Source organism: Condylura cristata, unplaced genomic scaffold, assembly GCF_000260355.1.
Source record: "Condylura cristata isolate star-nosed mole 26May11 unplaced genomic scaffold, ConCri1.0 scaffold00002, whole genome shotgun sequence".
NCBI classification, from domain to species: domain Eukaryota; kingdom Metazoa; phylum Chordata; class Mammalia; order Eulipotyphla; family Talpidae; genus Condylura; species Condylura cristata.
In genome coordinates, this window is record NW_004567103.1 from 58,437,186 (window position 1) to 58,457,005 (window position 19,820).

Sequence of the window (19,820 nt, forward strand, 5' to 3'; positions counted from 1 at the left end):
CAAATTTTCAAATGTCAGTATGAACTCTGGGTATTATAGATCAAGTGATACTTTTATAAATAAACCTGATTGGCTTCAACTCCCTTAGGCCAACCAGAATCCACAAACTTTCATAGATCAGAACTACAAATAATTCATTATTGTTATAGTCACCTTTTCACAGTTGAGGTTAAATGATATATATTAGTATCAATCACATACACTAACATGACAGAGAAAAGAAAACCTTTTACTTATAAAATAAATTACCTCTTTTTAATGTTAACAATACATATGTAACAATACATATGTATCTCTCTCATAGCAATGGGGTTCTTCATTTTTTATTTTTTGAGGATAAAACATCACAATTTATTCACTTTTATAGCTGGTATGTGTTCAATATACAGAAGATGTGAAAGACACACGAAATGTTCAAAATATGTTTGTTGTATAATTTAATTGGCTTTACACTTGTCTTCATGAATTTAAAGGGTGATTTTCATTCCTTTGCTAATGTACTATTCCAGCATTTTCTCACACTAAGTAGCTTCCTCATTTAGAGTGCTGATTACTAAGCAAACATATTCATGTCATGGAAAGAAAAACAAGACATGAATAAAGAGTCTAAAAAAACATATGTTTTGTTTTCACTGAAGCATACAGAAAGTAAAGACATGCTTAAAAATATTTGGAGTACAGGCACATAGGATTATTTTATTTCTTTAAACTATGAAATCAGGGGCCCTCCCTGGTGGTGCAGTGGGTTGGTGCACAGAACTGGGAGGGTGGGGCCACTTCAGCATGAGTTCGATCCCTGCTTACCCAGGAGGTGACCCACATGGTGTGGCAGACCTCTCCTGGCACACCCACTGCTCTCCTCAGCAAAATGCTTTGTAGATCTGCCTGTTCTGCTAACCACTCTGTCTCTGGTGAATCCTCTCACCGCCCCTGCACCTCTCCTGTACCCAGTTCTGTAAAAACAAATAAATAAATCTTTAAAAAAAATATGAAATCACCAAAGAAAACCTCCTATTTAAGTTTGAGGAGTTGTGATCATTTTCATGGCCACTAGTGTATTTACTCTTTCCCCTTGGAATCTGGATCACCCTGTTGTATTCTCCCATCTTCTCCTGTGATATGTTTAAATATTTCTTCTGCATTTCCTACTCACCTTCTTCTAAATTATCCTATTGTTCTGTCATTCCTAACACATCTTTTCATCACTCAGATAAAAAATATTATCTGGGAGCTACATGAGGAGGGGATGGGTTATTGGCAGATAACTAATAAATATCTGGCAAGAAAGAAATGAATAAAGAATCTTAGGAAAGAAGGAGTAGTGGGTAATACAGATAATAGCAATATGGCTGTTGATGCACACCCCTCCCCCCGCCAAGTATATCCAAGCACAGCATCCAAGGGATATTGGTAAGTCAATGTGTCCATATGCTCATCATTACATCTAAGGGCAAAAATATTTTTTAAGGTTTTGAATATTCTGAACTTACTTAACTTACTTCCTACATTCCTACCTACTTCCTTTCATTCCTTGTTTTGTCCCTCCAAATGTCACCTCTATTTTGTCACCTCTATTTTTTCACCTTGAGGACTATAACAAACAACCTATGGTCTCCAAATATTTCCAAAGGTTGTGCAAACATGTATTATCTACATGAAGGCCAGAAGTCTACTGAGTATGATACACAGTTTTATGGCATAAATTCCATCAAACTACAAATATACAGGCATGTTCAGTAGGAAGAAAATTCCATTAGCTAATGTTATTTTCACATACCTAGCACTAAGGAAGGCTAATGAGCAAAACAATCTATTGTATCACAAGTCTATTCTAATGCTTCTAAAATAATTTAGATTATCTAAGAGCTACGAACTTCTACATTATGTAACTACAAAGTAATTCGTATTCTGAAATTTTGTAATTTTCTTATCCAGTGTCTGATACATTTATACCATGTTAGTGAAAAGCAAGCCTTACTTGCCAAATGATACATTAAAAGTCATAACTCTTGAACTTTACAAAAATGTCCAAACTCTAATAATCCTATTGTACTAATAATTTTCAAAAATAATAGAATACTTTGATTATTTCAGATTAAATTCCAGGAAGGGAAAATGAAAAACAGCAGTATTATGAAATTAATTCATTTAAATGTTAATACATGGTTCAAACAAACAAAAAAAAGCATACCACTATAATTTCTTAGCATGAAAATACATTTATGTGTCCCTATTTTAAAATCCTGAGTATAAAAATTATTAAAATTATTTATATGCTTCTTAGTAACATATATGAGGGATTGATTCTTTTTATTTACAAGGAAGGCCATTTAATATGTGAACTTGCAGTATTCAAACAACTGATTCTTCAGACAATAATGTCTATGATAGTGAAGAGTCAAGCTACTTGCAGAATTATCCAGATTTCCTATGACAACAGTTTAATCTTAAAGTTACTTGAAAATAACCTTAGGCAGTAGTTGTAAATTTATGTAGCCATAAACACTTGCAAGCTTCAGTTAAAAGCACAAAGTGATTGTTTAGGGTAATGCAATATTTTAAAAATAAAGCTCTTTTTTATTTTAAAAAGTCAAAACTCTAATGTCTTTGTAGTATGAATAAAAGACTTACTGTTGAAAACTTTTTAATAAAATACCAAAATTTCCCATTTAACAGTAAATATTGCATGCAAAGACTCTAGCAATGCTTCTATTGTAATTAAGTATTAAATGAGCAACTAATCAGTATTTTGCATCACTTCACAGAAAAGTTTTGACATAAAATTACTAGATCTATATGTGCATGCTACAGCATAGTATGTTCAAAATCAAAAAATAAAGTAAGATGCAATTACCCTAAAAGACATTTCAAGATTCTCTCCACCCCAGATATCCATTCCTGCATCGTAAGTTCCTATCTCTTCAAAGTAGTTTCTGTCAATAGAAAATAGGCCACCAGCCATAGTAGGGGTCCTAGTTGAAAAAAAAAACAAAAAGAAAAGAATATCTTTTGAACACAGTGTGTGGAGTTTAATTAAACTTTAGCAAATATTTTAGAGACATTTTAAATTGTAAAAAGTAGTATTCAAAAATCTTGCAATGGAAAGACAAGGTGAAAGAAGTTTTAAACTTAGTAAGTAGCATTTTTTACTTCACATTTTCTTTAAAACTAAATTTAGTCTATGTTTTTCCTATATGTGATTAAATAAATAAGATGGGATAAACACTGGCCATGTAAGATCGGGCATCTGTATTTTTTCTGGAAGCCTTAGTGAAGCTAGTGCTTTTAGCAGTGCCCTTGAGGAGATTAGTTGGTTATGAATTTACCAGTTTTGATAATTTTCCCTTAATTAATACTCATTTTCATGTGAATTTTAGAAATCTGCACATATCATATCTTTAAGAAAACTATATAGCCTATATATGAAAATATTAAATACTATAACATATAAAACAATATGTGTCCAATTATAACATATATTTTTTAACAGCAGATCTTTTCATCTAACTGTTTATTGTTCTCTTTACCTAATTAAGATGACAGACTGTATTATATACCCCAAAAGGTAAATAACTCAATATATTCTTCAGCTGTTCAGAAAGCTCTTTAACACCGATTCTAAAATTTTCTCCCAGGAGTAGTAAATTCCTTTTAGTTTTTACATTTGAAAGTCTCTAGAGAAGAAAGAAGTTAAATGTTGAAATGACTAATTATTAATTAAGAAACATAACAAAAGCTAGTGGTTATTGTGAACTACACAAATCTTTCCAAATTGTACAATTAAGACTAAATAAGAAAGTTCTAGTCATTTATAGAGATCTATCTGTACTGGCAATTATTCTTTTTGAATTCTTCAATACCACTCTCCACAGATTCAGATTTAATTGGCCTGGGGAGAGCCAAACTTTTACTTCTGTGTAAAGTTCCAATTCTAACACGCTGCTAAAGAAGTGGACTCTCTGATTTAATAACTTAGATTCTGAATGCTTATCCATGTAGTCTGAGATTGAGAAAAATGTTTTGTTTCTTCCAAAATCATTTCTCCTGCCACAAGATTTGCTCACGTTCTCTAATTGAAAAGTACAATTCATTGAAACACCACCAACTAATATTGTACTAGGATTGCTACCATATTGCAAAGTTCTTAATTTCTCCCAATGTTCTCTCTGTTTTATACTCAGGTAATTAACTGTCCATCAGTAGGAGTAGCAGAGTCTTGCTTAGACTCAGAGCTGTTTTATTACTTCAGTCTTGTTGGGTTCCTATCATGAACGGTATCACTGACCTTCTGGCTTATAATGAGAAACACTAGCAAAACTAAACAGATGGCAATTACGGAGTAGCCATGACCCTCACCTGATTGGGGTTTTAGAACTCTGACAATAGCTATATAAGGTATTACAACGCTGGATAGTCTATTTAATGAAATGATTAACAAAAATTGCTGCAATTATCCTATCAGAATGTAACCAACATTTTAAGAATGTTAAGTGATGTTTTTTTAATGATAAATTCAAAATGCCTATCCACCTCTCTTCTAATAAAATACTAATATGTTTAACTTAAACACACATATTGAAATTCATCTTGCAGTTGATCATAATCCCTATAAATATGTGAGAAATGTAAAACTGACTAAAATAAGTTATATGCTTAATCTTAGGCAAGTTTCATATTTCATTTAAGTTTGACAAATTGTATAAGTAAAATAAAAAAAAATTATAATTCCTCAAAGATTACTTATTTTCTGAAACAGATGCTCCTAAAGTGATTTCTTTGTATTTGCAATTTCAGTGGGTTTTCTCAGTCTGGAGCCTGTGCCATAAATAATATCAGTTATAGCCAGCATTATGCAACATGTCTTGTTCTATGTTAACTGCTCTATAATCTCCCTTAAGAAACATTTCAATGTCTGTGAGGACTTTAAATGTTTAGGGTGAAAAAATGTTTAGACTGGAAAATTAAAAACCCTGATTATAATTGAATTAGCGGAGATCATTTGCTTTGTAAGTTTGTGTCTATACAATGTCAAACCTGTCTATACAATGTCAAACAACCTGTCAATTTAAACAGTTCTATTGGGGAAAAAATATTCAGCCCATTGGCTATGAACATTACCCACAACACAGTAAATCAGTGGAGACAAATCAAGTTAATAGAAGCTAAGCACTTAGCATAGTGTCCTATATATAGTAAAGAGTTAATCAGATAGGGCTATAGACTTTTGTTGTTCATGTTAATCATTCAAATAAATGTCTTGAATGTGCTTTAAATTAATTGTATCTCTCTATACATAAACTCTCATTTTAGACTTCAGGATAATTCAAAACTATTTCATATCAGAGATGTCAAACTCTAAAATTTTGCCACTGGAATACTTTATATTTTATAGTCTCTCCTATTTTAGTTTTATTGAAGCTGTTTTTAACCTTAGCTGGTGTTATGGGTTCCTTAGCTACTTCACGTTCTTGCATGATCACCATTTTTTCCTATTTGTTTCCCTTCTCTTTCCTCCTCTCCGAGATTCTTCCAGTTAGTAAAATCTACTTTAACACACTAAGTTCTCTATCTTTACCTAGTTATCCCACTCTCTTTTTGAAAATGCCATTTCTTGTGTAAACTTCCCCTTTGCTCCATCCATCGCTGTTCCTAAGACCCACAGAATCTTTGAAAAAATGAGATGAACTGAGCATGTTGTAGCCTATGCTACTGACTGTATGTAGTCTAAAGTAGCTAACAAACCTTTTACTAATTTATTCATCTTTTTCATTTTAAACTGAATCTCTTCCAAAGTTTTGAACTTTTCTAAGATTAAGGAAATGGATACAATTTAAATTCCCTCATTCATGAAATCTAAACTCTCTTAATTGGTATCACAATATGTACAGACATCTTCTCAAGGCCTTTTATTCCTTAGAGAAAATACCTCCTTTCCTTTTACTGTGAGATAGCATCATTCTTTTGCTCTCGCGTTGTGCTATTCTGACTACTCTTTCAGCCTCTTGCTCATTGAATATATTACGTTTATGTTTTATGCCTCTGATTTCTAGATTGTTCCTTTGAGCTTACTAAACTGTTGCATTAAATTCTATTCTAAGGTATAGTGCATCTTCATTCCATCTCACTATTTAAAGTAGGGACATGTATTTCCTATTCCATGAACTCCCTCAACTCCTCTTGACCTTCTTACTACAATATGGATTTTGTTCCCACTTCTACAATCACTTCTTTCTGAAAGGGTCCCATTGATTCTGAACTTCAATAGCTTTTCCTTAATTTCATTCTTAAAACACACACACACACACAATTTATGAGCTTCCCAGCTTGAAATTCTTTTTACCTGACTCCCATTGTGTTGTTTTACAGAAAGATTTCCTTCTGCCAATTACACTATTTGTTTTATTATTATCAGTGTCTCAATTTTTTTTTCTCTTGCAACTGTTAGATCTTAGTCAAGTTTTTAGTTTCACATCTGTGATATGAGTACAATATATGACTATAATATTGTTTCATAGAACTATATACCTACTATCTACCTTTTTTTGTCCCAAAATGTAGTTATCTTGAAGTTCTCTTGGTGGCACTTTTCTCTGGTGCTAATCTTCCTGACCTCATTCATCATATGCCTTTAAGTGCCATCACTATGAGGCTGACTGCTAATCTGTGATTTGTTTCTCATTTCTTTACTCTTGCATTGTTTATGATTTTCTAATTACTCACTAGATTTTTTTTTAATGAGATCTTCTGACTGCCTAGTATAACATAGAAACCTTGACTTTGCTATTTCTTTCATATTTACTTCATTTTAAACATCCTACTTTGCCTTTGTAGCTCCTTTCAGAGTAGTAACATAAAATGATGAAACCATCTTTCTTCTTACACCTCATTCAATTATTTTCCAAATAACTTGTCTTGCAAAGTATTTCTGACTTTTATCTCTCTTCAGTTTTATGGTCACTGTGAAATTTTAGTCTTATGCTTAACCATTTGTTAGTGGAATCCTCTTGCTTCTAGAATCTGCTGTCTCTAAAATTTGGTCTATAAGCCATAACCAGTTCTTCTATAAAAACCTGCTCCTCTATAAAGGTTAAATGAATGTTCAAAACATATTTTAAAGAACAAATTCCAGTTTTTCCTTCTAGAATCAGTCATCTGGAATCATCCAATGAGGTCCTTTACTCCTTTTGCTATTTCCCTGTATTGAAAGTGTTTAGTTGCTACTAATAAAGGTTTTATAATTTCCCAATTTGATTGCATCAATTTGACATTTAGATCTTTATAAAAATGTACTTATAAGTTCAAAGCTGCAGCATTATTAGATCAATACACAGACCATATATTCCATACAGGCTGCTTTAGTGCAACATTCCTCCCTTCAGTCTTCTGCAATCTTCCCCTTCTCTACTCTCTTATCCAATAGTTTTATATTTCTATTCTCTCAAGGCTCTTGTGATCACTTACTGAGTATTATATTTGTTTCTACTAACATTTTACCACTTCTGTAAGTATTTCCACAATATTGGTTCAATATTATTAAATGAAGAGAGATTTGTCAAATAAATGAATTAAACAGATGAACAATATACCCCCATGTCCAGAAAACAATTTGAGTTAAAATCAGTTATTCTGCTCCCCTGTGTTTATTGCTGCACTATATACAATAGATAAGATATGGAAACAACCCAAATATTAGAAATAAGGAATCAGTAAAATGAAGTTGAAGTTAAAACATCAATAAGCAAAAATCAGTTGCACCCTTATACACAGTGAACTAAAAGAAAAAAGAACTCAAGAAAATGTATGTTATATTTTTAACATATTTTGGCAAGAATGTTGAATAGTTAAACCTTCCAAATTTCAATTATTTTCTAAAGTCTTTTGTTCTGCTCACATATGCCTTTCTCACATATGTGACCTTCCTCATGCTGTTGCTTTAGTACCTCCTCTTAAGAAGAAATGCCTTAAGTATTTTGTGAATTTATTTTTGTTTCATTTCTTCCAATTTAAAAGTATAATTTCATTGAACTGAGAAAAAAATAAGAAAGTATGATATAAAAATTAAGAAATTTAGTCGCTCTAAAATAGTAAGTAGCATTGTATTATTTTGCACCACATTTTACTGAGTAAAATAAGTGTTTTCACCAATAATACACACTGAAGGGACTATAAATTAGAGTCAGTCATGATTTGGGAGGTGAAAATAAAATTGGCAGAAGATGTCAAGGATATTAAATCAAATTTCATAATGTTTGAATGCTTAATCTAGCGATGCTACATTATATATAATACTGCTGATCAGAAGATATATTTAGGAAAAAGTATAAACAGCTGATTAATGTTAGACTGTAAAATAGAGAGGAACAGTTAAACCACTGAGATATTCGAGGGTGTTATAAGTTTTACTTATGAAAAAATTTGATGTCATAGAAAAGTACCAAAATGAACTTGGAATGCAATCTAACAAAACACTAGAAGAGATGGATCACTAGTATCCTGTGTTTTTTTGGCTTTAGATACTTTTCAAATTTATTTTGCAATGCATACAAGTTTCTTACATTATCAAAAATAAAACTGAAATAACCCATTTTGAATGTATTTCTCATGTACTAGTTTATGCTTGCACAAAAGTTAAGCAAAAAAGAAAGGGTAATTTCCTATTTTATAGTTGAGGAGACTGAATAATTTCCCAAGTACAGGAACTAAAAATAAAACTTAGATGCTCCAAAACCTACTTCTATTTTTCTTCTATGCCATACTAGTATAATACAAGAAATAATATATAAACACATTCTATACATTTTTCACAATAAAGATATAATATTTGTAATCTAGATTCTTAATTGTGTCATTTAATTTATTTGAGCTTCTTTTGAATTCCTAATTATAATTGAGAGAAAAAGAAATGTATGAGATGAGATCAGACAAATGTTACTAAAATAGGATATCAAAGTAAGTAAAGTGTATCAGGAAAAAAAATCTCATAATTACATCTACATCTGATTTATTATGGTAACAAAATTAGAAGAAAATCTAAAACTGTTTAAGAAGATACTTAACATGGTACTTCAATTAAGAAGTCAGTTATATTTAAGAATCTTAGTAATGACTAAATTGAGAGTCCCTCAGGTTAGACACAAAGGGTAAAGAAAATTAAGTAGGTATACTGACTACCTTAAACAGACTTTTAATAAAGAAATCTGTTTTAATCTGGGAGAAATTAAACTAGAAATGTGCACCTTTGTAACTATTTATGGAGGGTTATAGATAGGGCATAATTAAGAGGTTAAAGTAATCAGTAAGAGCAAAGCCATGATCCTTCTAGAAACACATTTTGCTCCGGGAGTTGAACTATGTCAACTGGCATACACACTATTTCAACTTGCCAGTTATCGGCATATTTCCTTCATCAAACAAACACATAGACAGGGTCAGACAGAGAGCACCTTTAGGGCAGAAATTGTCTTATTCTTCCTTATATGAGTAGAACTTAGCAGAATGCTCAGTAATATGCACACAAGTGCATTTGCATATGGAATCAAACCAATTTCAATATTCTGAGCCAAATCAAATCAAAAGTTACATGCATCTGAAAAATATATACTATACAACCCAAACATATTAACTGATTTGGGAGATCATTTGCAATACCAGATAATTTATGCTATGCCTTTCTATTCCATTATGTTATTATACGCATGTTCATATAGGGCTAGCATGTGTGATGGCTTCAAATGGCTTCAAACTCAGCCATTCACCTGACAACTACCTCTAAATCAAGGGTCTTAGGTGTTAGAGATTATCACCAGGCAAATAAAGTTAGTATGTGAAGATGAATCAACTTCAATGTTCATATTTCTCTCACCTTTGTTTGGGAAACAAGAACTGAGAAATATTTACACCATTGCAAAAATTATGATAAATGAAATTGATGCTCAGTCTCAGAGTGAAGGTCAGACACACAAAAAGGAAATGGGAAATCAGACTAAACTTTCATGCCTCTTATTTATGGGAAGTTTCTACTCAACCCCCTCTTATGGTGCCATGTAGGAATAATGGACAATTGTAGTAGTATATTCTGACTTCGAAAAATCACTAGAAAATTTATTTTCTTATTGAAAATACACCCTATTTTTAAATGTTGGTGGTTTTTAAAATGCAAAACACTATATAGCCTATTGAACCTAAATAAAACACATCTACAAATTACACGTGGCTTGCAATTTTCTGGTATATAAACTCTAGTTTAAAAATTTGACTATTCTATATTTTACATAGATTTGAAATATTCTTAAAAAGCCATTGAATTTGACTTCTAAAATGTCAAGGAGACTTCTGATTAAAGAAAGGTAAGTATCTGTGGCTATATATGCTATAATTCTATACTTATAACTTTACAAATATCAAGTGGTTTACCAACTCCACTTGTTTTCAAAATGAAAATATCAAAGCCCAGTGACAGACAATGGGATAATAAGTATAACCATTATACACCTTATTTTAAATGTGTTATAGTCAAGGTTAGGTCACAAGTTCAATTGGTTTTCTAAGTACGCAAATACATGATTGTATTTCTAAATGATGACTAACCAATTATAGTCACTATAAAGTTCTGTCATAACTGACATTTTATATCAAGCTTTCTTTTAAGAAAGCTAAAATTTCAACCTCATTTTAATCACTTTAGCTATTCAGAATCTTGTTAATCAAGTAGGAAAAAAATGTCTTCAACACCTAGAATGATTTATCTGTTTGTACAAATGTGAGAAAAATGATCACATGCTCAAGTAATAGATTACAAGTACAAAGAAAGTTCACATTACAGCCATGCTGATGAAAATTACCTGCAGGCTGTTACAACACAGCCAGTGAATTAATTAACCTTTTGCCATAAAAATCTAGAAACTTCAGCAAAGACCGAGATTTCTATTTTTCTCTAGCTCCAGCTCCCTTAGCATTTTAGAAGTAAAATGCTTTGTAATTACTGAAGCAAACAAATAAAACATACTTAGATTCTATCACCTGCCCATGTTACTACAATGAAACCACTGTAAGCTATGATTAATATGTAACAAATTGTATAAACAATGACCAATTTCTATGTAAATTTCTACTTTTGTGAGTGAAATCAGTATTTGCTTACTATAAAGGATGACTATTGCTTATATTCATTTATTCTGTGAAAAAATAAAGTTAACTAAAGTAGAAATTCACCAATGAGTTTAAAATAATGAATACAAACAGATTCGTTTAGATTAAATCTTCAAACAAAGAACACTATATTAGAATGTATTTGTTAAGTATTTTAATAGTTTCATTTGGGATCTGAAGCTTAAAATCTGCTAACATGAGATGAACCATGAGCTGAGAAATGCAGATTTCTAATAAACATTGGTAATATAAGCTAAATGTTCCTCAAGTTGTTAAAAGCAAAAACCAGTAAGACTTAGTAAATGTGAAAGTTTCAGCAAGATTTAGGTGACTTAATTACTTTAAATATTAATATCATCATCTCACAAGTCTCTATACAATTATCTTATGCCACATTTTATTTTTTCTCTTTGATGTAGCAATATCTCCTTAAGGGGGGTTAACATCCCTGATATTGAATTATTCAGTAATAAACAATGAGAGTTATTCTCTTCCATTAGCCAATTTGTAGAATAAGTTTTAATTCATTAAAAAATTAGACTTGAAAATGATGTCATTTCCTTAGCAAGTTAGAGACATTTTTGTTTAGATTAGGGGTTTTATACATTATTTTTAGAGTGTTAGGATTTTTATGATTACAATTCATCTTTTAAGAGATATGCTAATAAATTCCCTCTGCAAAGTATTGTTTAAAGATACCAATTTTTGATTGCTGGTAAGAGGTACACATTAATATGTTGAAGTCAGAATATGATAATATTATGTTAATAAACTGGGTAATGCTTACCTAGATGACTTAAAATGCCTATGCTATTTCTCATGCATATTAAGGGCAAACATATTTGATGAATATTTCAAATTAGGTAGCTATTTTAAATAATTTGTGAAAAATAATAAATCTTTAATAATGTTCAATATATTTAAACTTTCAAAATGTACTATTATTTTGTATTCAAAAGGAAGATAGTTATTTAAGTTTGGTAAAGTTTAAATATTTACCAAAACATTTTTGGTTTGATCAATTTTGAGGAAAACTCTATTATAAATTATGTACATTTAGGAAAGATAAATATCTACCTGAAGTGTCAAGACTAGCAAATACCACATAGAAAATTTATAATAAAAATACTTTGAATATAATAGTACATAAAGTTTCAAAAGAATTCTGGCATTTTGTAATCCTTATATATGACTGTTCCAACTTAAACTAGATTTTATATTGCCACCGATAATTAGGGTATTATGTAAAAATCAGTAATATATATGTATATATGAATAGAAGGCACGTGAATTTAAAGGACTTTTAAATTAGAACACCAATGTTTAAGACTTCTTAATTATTATAGGAATAAATGTGCTATCCTTTGGAAGTTTCAGTCTACATACCTGACAGGCAACGTTCTGTCTCCTTTCCTTCTATCCATTTCTCTTTGAGGCACAGGATACCAACGGAAATTCAGTTTCCAGTTAAAACCTCCATAAGTCATGTCTGACCCAGCCATATATTCAAAAGTATCATCGCTAATTACATCAATGATGGGGCATACTACTGTCTTCCTGCAGAAAAATGAAAACAAGTTAACGGATAAGTAATTACTTAAATGCTATATTATCTCCTTTAAATTCAATATAGCTAATACTCTAAAATTTAATCCTTTGTGGTTTCAATAAGCCTTTATTTTCATTTAGCTTCTCTTTCTCTGAAATTATTTCCCTTTACTACATCTTCCTTAGAGACTATACTACCTCATACAATCTAATCAAAGATACTAATTGATCTCTAAGATCATTTCCAAATGCATTCTAAGTATTAACTCAGCAGGATGAACATGGTCTATTTTTCATAAAATTTCCACCCATAGTATGATTAGTAAGAGCTACATTGAGATCATGCATCATTTTAGCTATATGCTACTAGAAAGCAATATGATGAAGGAAATGAGGAAAAGATGATGGCAAATTAGGTCTAGCAGCTTGCAAATGGATAGGTTAGTTTAAATAGAAACTCTGAGAAAATTTTCATGAGAAAATGCTGACTGGAAAAAACAAAGAAAACCAACAAAATGAACCAAAAACAAAATCATAATCATGAATATAAGTAAATGTTTCCTACGAAAGATAGTAGGATCATGATGACTTTTGAATTTATCCTAGACTTAGAAATTTATAGAAAAAATATACATGTTTTTTGGATAGGGAAAGAAAAAAATCAGATTTTTGTTGTTTGGATATAACCCATAACCATTTTTTCATGTTAGAGAGAGAGTCAGCTTATTTTTTATATTGTTCTGTATGTGTGTCTATACAACCACTGGTTTTATTATTTTAGAATTTATTTTTCTTTTTTTCTTTTTTTTTTTTTTTTAAAGATTTATTTATTCATACAGAACTGGGGTACAGGCCAGAGATGCGGAGGGTGAGAGGATTCACCAGGAACAGAGTGGGGAGCAGAACAGGCAGATCGACGAAGTACACTGCTGAGGGGAGCAGCGGGCGGGCCAGGAGAGGTCTGCCTCGCCATGTGGAGCTCCTCCGGGGCAGGCAGGCGGGGATCGAACTCGTGTGGAATTGGCTCAAGCCTCTTAGTGCAGTGCTTTAACCACTGCGCCACCAGGGAGGGCCCTATTTTTATTTTTAACTTATATTGTTGATGCTGAATTTTCAGGTAGAAAATTTTCCTTGTAGGAGGTCATTAGGTATTTATGAAGTTACTAATTTAGTGAAGTGAAATAAGTCATACAAAGCAAAACAAATACCATGATTTCATCTATATAGATTAACAGAAAATGAACAAGCAGTTCAAAGCAAAACAGATTCAGAGAACAGATTGGTGATTCCAGAAGGAAAGAGTTTGGGCATAATGGGGTCAGATAAATGGTGGTAAATGGAATCTAGACTGTAATAGTGTTCTTAATGAAGGACACACATATGTATAATGATATATATAAACATTCTTTTTAATCCAAATTGTGCCTTTTCCAGTCTTTTTCTATGTCTAGTTATATATTTTATTATGGGATCAATTCTCTTTAATCATCACAGAATATACTAATGTCTACCCAAGTTTGCATTGCTTATAGATAGTTTTGATGAGAAGAACTCTTTTTTCAACTTTGGCAGAAGGTAAATATACAGATATGCTCTTAAATTATACAGAGCTATGGAAATCAAATAAAAGTTTTTCATATTTTATTCTGGGTTTATAACATCAGTGTCAACAGTGCTCATTTTCAAATGTATAATGTATTATAATTAGTTTAAACCCTGACAGTTGATTCTTTTATTTTTCTTCTCTCCTCTTTTTTTTTTTCCCTCCTCCTTTTCCTTCTTTTTGTTATTTAGGTGCCTGACTTAAGCTTTAATTGCCAAGACATCCACTTTCAAGAGATTTCTACTTTAAAGATGGTCATTTCAAATAACAATGCTCTCCCCTAGACTAGACAGATAGGCTATTTGACTCTACTATGACTTTTTGTTTTATAGATCTTGGATGGTTTCAGTAATGAACCATTTGGGTAATGTGCATCTTCTTTACATTGTTGATAGTCATTTTTTAAGATAAGAAAATGTTCACTATTTGTATCATTGGGTAACATTTTTATAAATCCATGCTCTTATATTTTACTGACAAAGAGTTTATTTACCAATAAAAAGTGAGTCCAAGAATGCAAGACCTCCACCTTCATTTCCAGTAAAATAACTATAAGGCTTATGGTCATGTTCTCTCTTTCTTTCTCTCAGACATCTCTGTATGGCCTTAGGTATGCTGTGCAATTTTCAGAACCCATAAGTAATAAATCATATTTCCCCAAAGTTATCTGATGGGTTATGCTTAAGAACAACTTGCAATCATATTAAAAATCACAAGGAACCATCCAGTGACATCAGTAACAGATAGACTGAGACTGGCACACAACATTGTCACAAATGGCCAGAACCTGGAGTTCTGTGAAATTAACAGGATTCATTTAGTCTTAGAAAAACTTGATGGCTGTGTTTCCAACAAAATCAATATTTTTCTCTTTTTAAATTAAATTTAATGACTTAATTTGCAAGGAAGTGAAATTAGATCTAGTTTTATTAACCACCTATTGCAACTTTAGAACTTATAACCAGGATAAGACTGAGTTTTTTATAAGTAAACACAATCTAAACATGTTGTTATAGTATAAATCACCTGTGGATGACAATATTGAAACATATTAAAAACTCACTAAGTTGACTGTGTCACTCATGTTTAAAACAGTTGCAAAATATATGACACTCATGTTTAAAACAGTTACAAATGTATGAAAAGTTGCCAGGAAATGCCTTTCAGAAGTTCCAAGTTCACTTTACTTTGCCAGTCTTACCCTCCTGTGGGTACCATATAGTATATAAAGTGAAAACATTATTAGCTGTGTCCTGTACTTAGTAAACCAAAAGATGTCTCCTGCTTTACTCAACAGCTATGGTTCACTTTACTGACAGCCTCCATCCATCTTTCTGGCAACTACCAAAACCTGCCATCTACATGAATGACCTGGTTAGAGGAGCTCACATTAAGCAACCCATCTTGGATACCTAATTAAAACTTCAATTCTAGAGAGATCTTTCAACTGTAAGTAAAATGAGTATGTCAGTGTATTATGCAAAGATTTGTTCTTTTATCAGACAGCATATTTTAGTTCGTATCATTAGGTTCTTAGGGACTACACTCATTTATTAACAATGCTTATGAGGATCTGTACAAAAAATGTTGTTTTTCAGAATAATCATTGGAAGGAAAGATAGGTATCTATATGGGTTTTTTATTTATATGAAAGTATTTAATTTTTCTGATATTTATATACAGAGGAGAAGTAGCATTCAAATAGTTAAACCATTCATACACCTACATTATTTATATTAATATGACTTCTTTTCAGTAGGGTGTGTAAGTAAATGTGTTTACTTTTAAGTTCCTCAAGGTGGTATTTGAACTAGGATTTGAAAAAGAACTATGACCTAGTAAAGAGAAGAATGGTCTGGAAATGGAAAGAAATAATTGTTCCCATCAATTCCAATAACAGAGGCAAACTACTTTGCTCCTCTCTTACATGTGGCACAGATAAGAACTTGGACCAGTCATCTAACAATGAAATTGTGAGGAAGCAAAAGGGTGTAATATTTCATAAAATAGTGTACTGTATGATTTTGGATTTGACTGACTTCCTTTACTATTTGAATAGTGTACCCATTTCTAATAGAACAAATAATCAAGTTGAGACGAAAACTATTAATCATGAATAAGCAGAGCTATTTGTTAAATCACAGAGCAAGGGGGGGGGCCTGGGAGTAGAGGTGTTAGGAAACTGCTGTTTTAAAAGAAATGAAACTTCTAAAAATAGACATTTTGGAGAGTTTTGTTATTATTTTTGAAACTTACATAAATTCTTATCTATGTTAACAACAGCGTACAATGTTTTATATGGTTTGGGGATACCCAGTGAGGGGAATCACACCATAATGGTGGAGGACTGCTGGTGCTATAATCATGGATGTCATAGAGAAGTTTAATAGAAACTGTATCTGGCTAACAGTTTAATAATAACCCAGGCAGACATACCACATAGATTCTTACCTGTCCTCTTTTATTCTCGCTAGCAAAGGCTCCAGCCATCCTAAAGTGCATTCACAGTGTGCATCGAGAAAAGTTATCACCTGCCCTTTGGAAGCAGCTGCTCCTCGAAGGCGGGCACGTATTAACCCAGAACGTTCTTCCATTCTAATAATTTTAACTGGTACTTCTAAATTTTTCACATAATTCTCTAATGTCGACTTGAGAAAATCTGTAATGTTCAATAAGAATTTGTCAGCATACAATGAACAAAAAAAAAATCATATATATGAATATATACATAAAATAAATTAAAATAAAAAGTTTGTCAGAGAGTTTTAGAACTGTTTTAGAATATAGCAAAGATAACACCGCCCAGCTGGAAACTCACTGAACAGATATGGTGGCCAATTTTTATCATCATATTTTTTGTATTAAGAAAGATAAGTTAGAAATTATTTTGGTAAATTAATGTACAGTTCATTATGACTGTCACTTTAATGACAATGTAAGGATAAATAGGCAGTTATCATATTAACTCTAATTTAGAAACCAGGTCATACTAGTAAAGCAACTCCAAAATGTATATGGTATTAACTTGGATTAAAAGAAAGCAGACAACTATCCACAAAATCATATAAAAGCTCAATTTTTCTAAATTGAGCTGAAAAACAAAAAAGAGAGACACATTTGAAAGGCCTTTTGGCTGATTTTTGGAGTTAGTAAGAACCAAATGGAATCATCAAAGAAATGGAAATAATTAGTAATTTGTTTCATTGACTAGGTACACTGATGAACATTTGATAGATGGCTTAAGGTTGGTATAAATATAAGGATAATATAGTCATAGCTCAGATATATTTCTGTCCATAAAACATTTTTCTAAATTGAAAATATAAACAAAGAAACAAATATATATATATATATATATACCTCTTTCACTAGCATCATCTACCAAAATGACCTCAGAGAGTAGATAGTGTGGGGAACGATTTATAACACTATAAACAGTTCTAAGGAGGGTGCTCCATGCTTCATTATGAAACACGATGACTACACTTGTGTTTGGAAGTTCATCGGGGTAGACCTTTGTCTTGCATCTGGAAAAGAGGAAAGAGGTACATGTTAATTTGTTTTTCATTCAGATCATTGTAATAAAAAAAAAATCCATAGTAACATAACTTTCGGCTTGAGAGTCCCATACTAAGAAAACATTTTACGAATATCTAAAATCACTTTCCTTTTATAAATGCTGTGAGTAATCACTTGGCATTTTGAAAATTAAACATGCATAATTACTAATATTTTATTTTAACTCCTGCAGGGAACAAAACAGCATGATTTCTATCAGCTTAAGAAAGCTAAAATAACATTCTGAGACTGTCAATAGAAGACCAGGTACAACAGGGGCAGATGAATGCATTTAGCAGATATAATTTTATTCTGTTTAGAAAAAAAGAATTAGTGTGTAACTCAAAAAATCATAAGAACATAAAAAGACAAATCCACAGGGTTTTGAAGCATGTAAAACAGATTATTTTTCTGTTCTAAAATCTACTCATGTATGCCTTCCATTCTCTTTGAGAATGCTACAAAACATATCTGCTTTGAAAGAAATTTAGGTGGAAGGATTCAGTTTTCAGATTCACAATTAGTACTATACAGTGTAATTAAAATCAGAAACCAGGGCCCTCCCTGGTGGCACAGCAGGTTGTAGCCTTGCACTGTGAAGCTAAGCCAACTTATGGCTGCTTCAGTGCGATTCCCGGCTAGGGAGGTGATCCACATGGCACAGCAGACCTCTCCTGTCTTGCCTGCTGCTCTCCTCAGCAGGGTACTTTGTGGATCTGTCTGTTCTGCTCCCCGCTCTGGTGAATCCTCTCACTGCTCCTGCACCTCTGGCCTGTACCCCATTTCTGTATGCATAAATAAATCTTCTTTTAAAAAAATCAGAAACCAGGAAAAGGAATAGGCTACAAGCATTTCTTAAGCTTTAATGTGCATAAAAGACACCTAGGGATTTGTTAAAATGCTGGTTCTGATTTAGTAGGTCTGGGGTATAGTCTGAGATTCCATTTTTTAAAAAAAGCACGAGAAGATTTAAATGCAGATGGTTTCTAGAGCACCTTGATGGGTAAGAGACTACATCCTAATGTCATAACTTTCAGAATATGATGTTTTCAAAAGAACTTTTAGCTTTGCTTATAAATTCAAGGAAGCCCAGGTTTCACTTTCCAAGCAATCAATCTCAATAGGCACATTTGGATAAATTATCTGTCTATTACCTAGGTGTTCATGCCAAGTTTATCAAGCAGATGGTTCTTATTCTATTCAACTTAACATTCAGATATTTCTGTCATGTAATTTTAAATCATTGTGATTACAGAATATTAAAAAATAGTCACTCCATATACAGAGTAGGAACAAAAGTTTTTACATTATTTTTTTCATGTATAACATTCTAAAGAACTAGAGAATAAAATCATTCCATAAAACAAAACAAATGACATACTTCCTGCCACTCACGAACAACCAAATATATGACACAAAATTAGCATAGCTACAATTAATTTCTTTCACAAGTAAACCAAAAAATTCAGTAAAATGTGGGAGATGAAAACATACAATAAAACAAAGACTGATTATGAGTCTATTGAGAATTTAATCACCCTTTAAACAGTCTAAAATATTGCCTAGTCAGTGAAATCTTCTGCAAAATAACCAGGCAAGAATGTACATATACCTGGACTATAATATGATTAAAGATTTTCAACTTTTGATATCATGCATAAGAAAAACAAAATATAGAGGAGAAAGTAGTTTTGACAAAACTTAGAGAAGAATATTTAGGATGGAAGCTTCACAGATTCATAATATAGGTGTAAAAAGAAGCAGTCAATAAATTGTTAAATTGGCCTGGAAGGTTTTTAGTGAAAGATGGAAACTGGAGGTGGAGCAATGTTATTCATTACAAAAAAAGACCAGTCTTTACAAATTAACCCAACCAGACCTTAGGGATTCCTATCCCTTGCTTTGGCAAAACTCAGGTCTTGCCCTAAGACTGTACACCTCTGTCTATCTAGATGTATCTTTT

At 31.8% G+C, this 19,820-nt stretch overlaps 1 protein-coding gene across 2 annotated transcripts in view; it reads right to left on the reverse strand.

Moving 5' to 3' along the window:
* Positions 1-19,820, reverse strand: part of GALNT13 (polypeptide N-acetylgalactosaminyltransferase 13) — a 413,355-nt gene that overhangs the window by 150,961 nt on the left and 242,574 nt on the right. For both annotated transcript variants that reach the window (XM_004674649.2, XM_012728953.1), the window contains exons 5-8: positions 17,660-17,826; positions 16,751-16,958; positions 12,535-12,705; positions 2,855-2,972 (exon numbers count right to left, since the gene is read on the reverse strand). In XM_004674649.2, the coding sequence (XP_004674706.1) occupies positions 2,855-2,972; positions 12,535-12,705; positions 16,751-16,958; positions 17,660-17,826 (664 nt within the window). The remainder of the gene's footprint in view (positions 1-2,854; positions 2,973-12,534; positions 12,706-16,750; positions 16,959-17,659; positions 17,827-19,820) is intronic.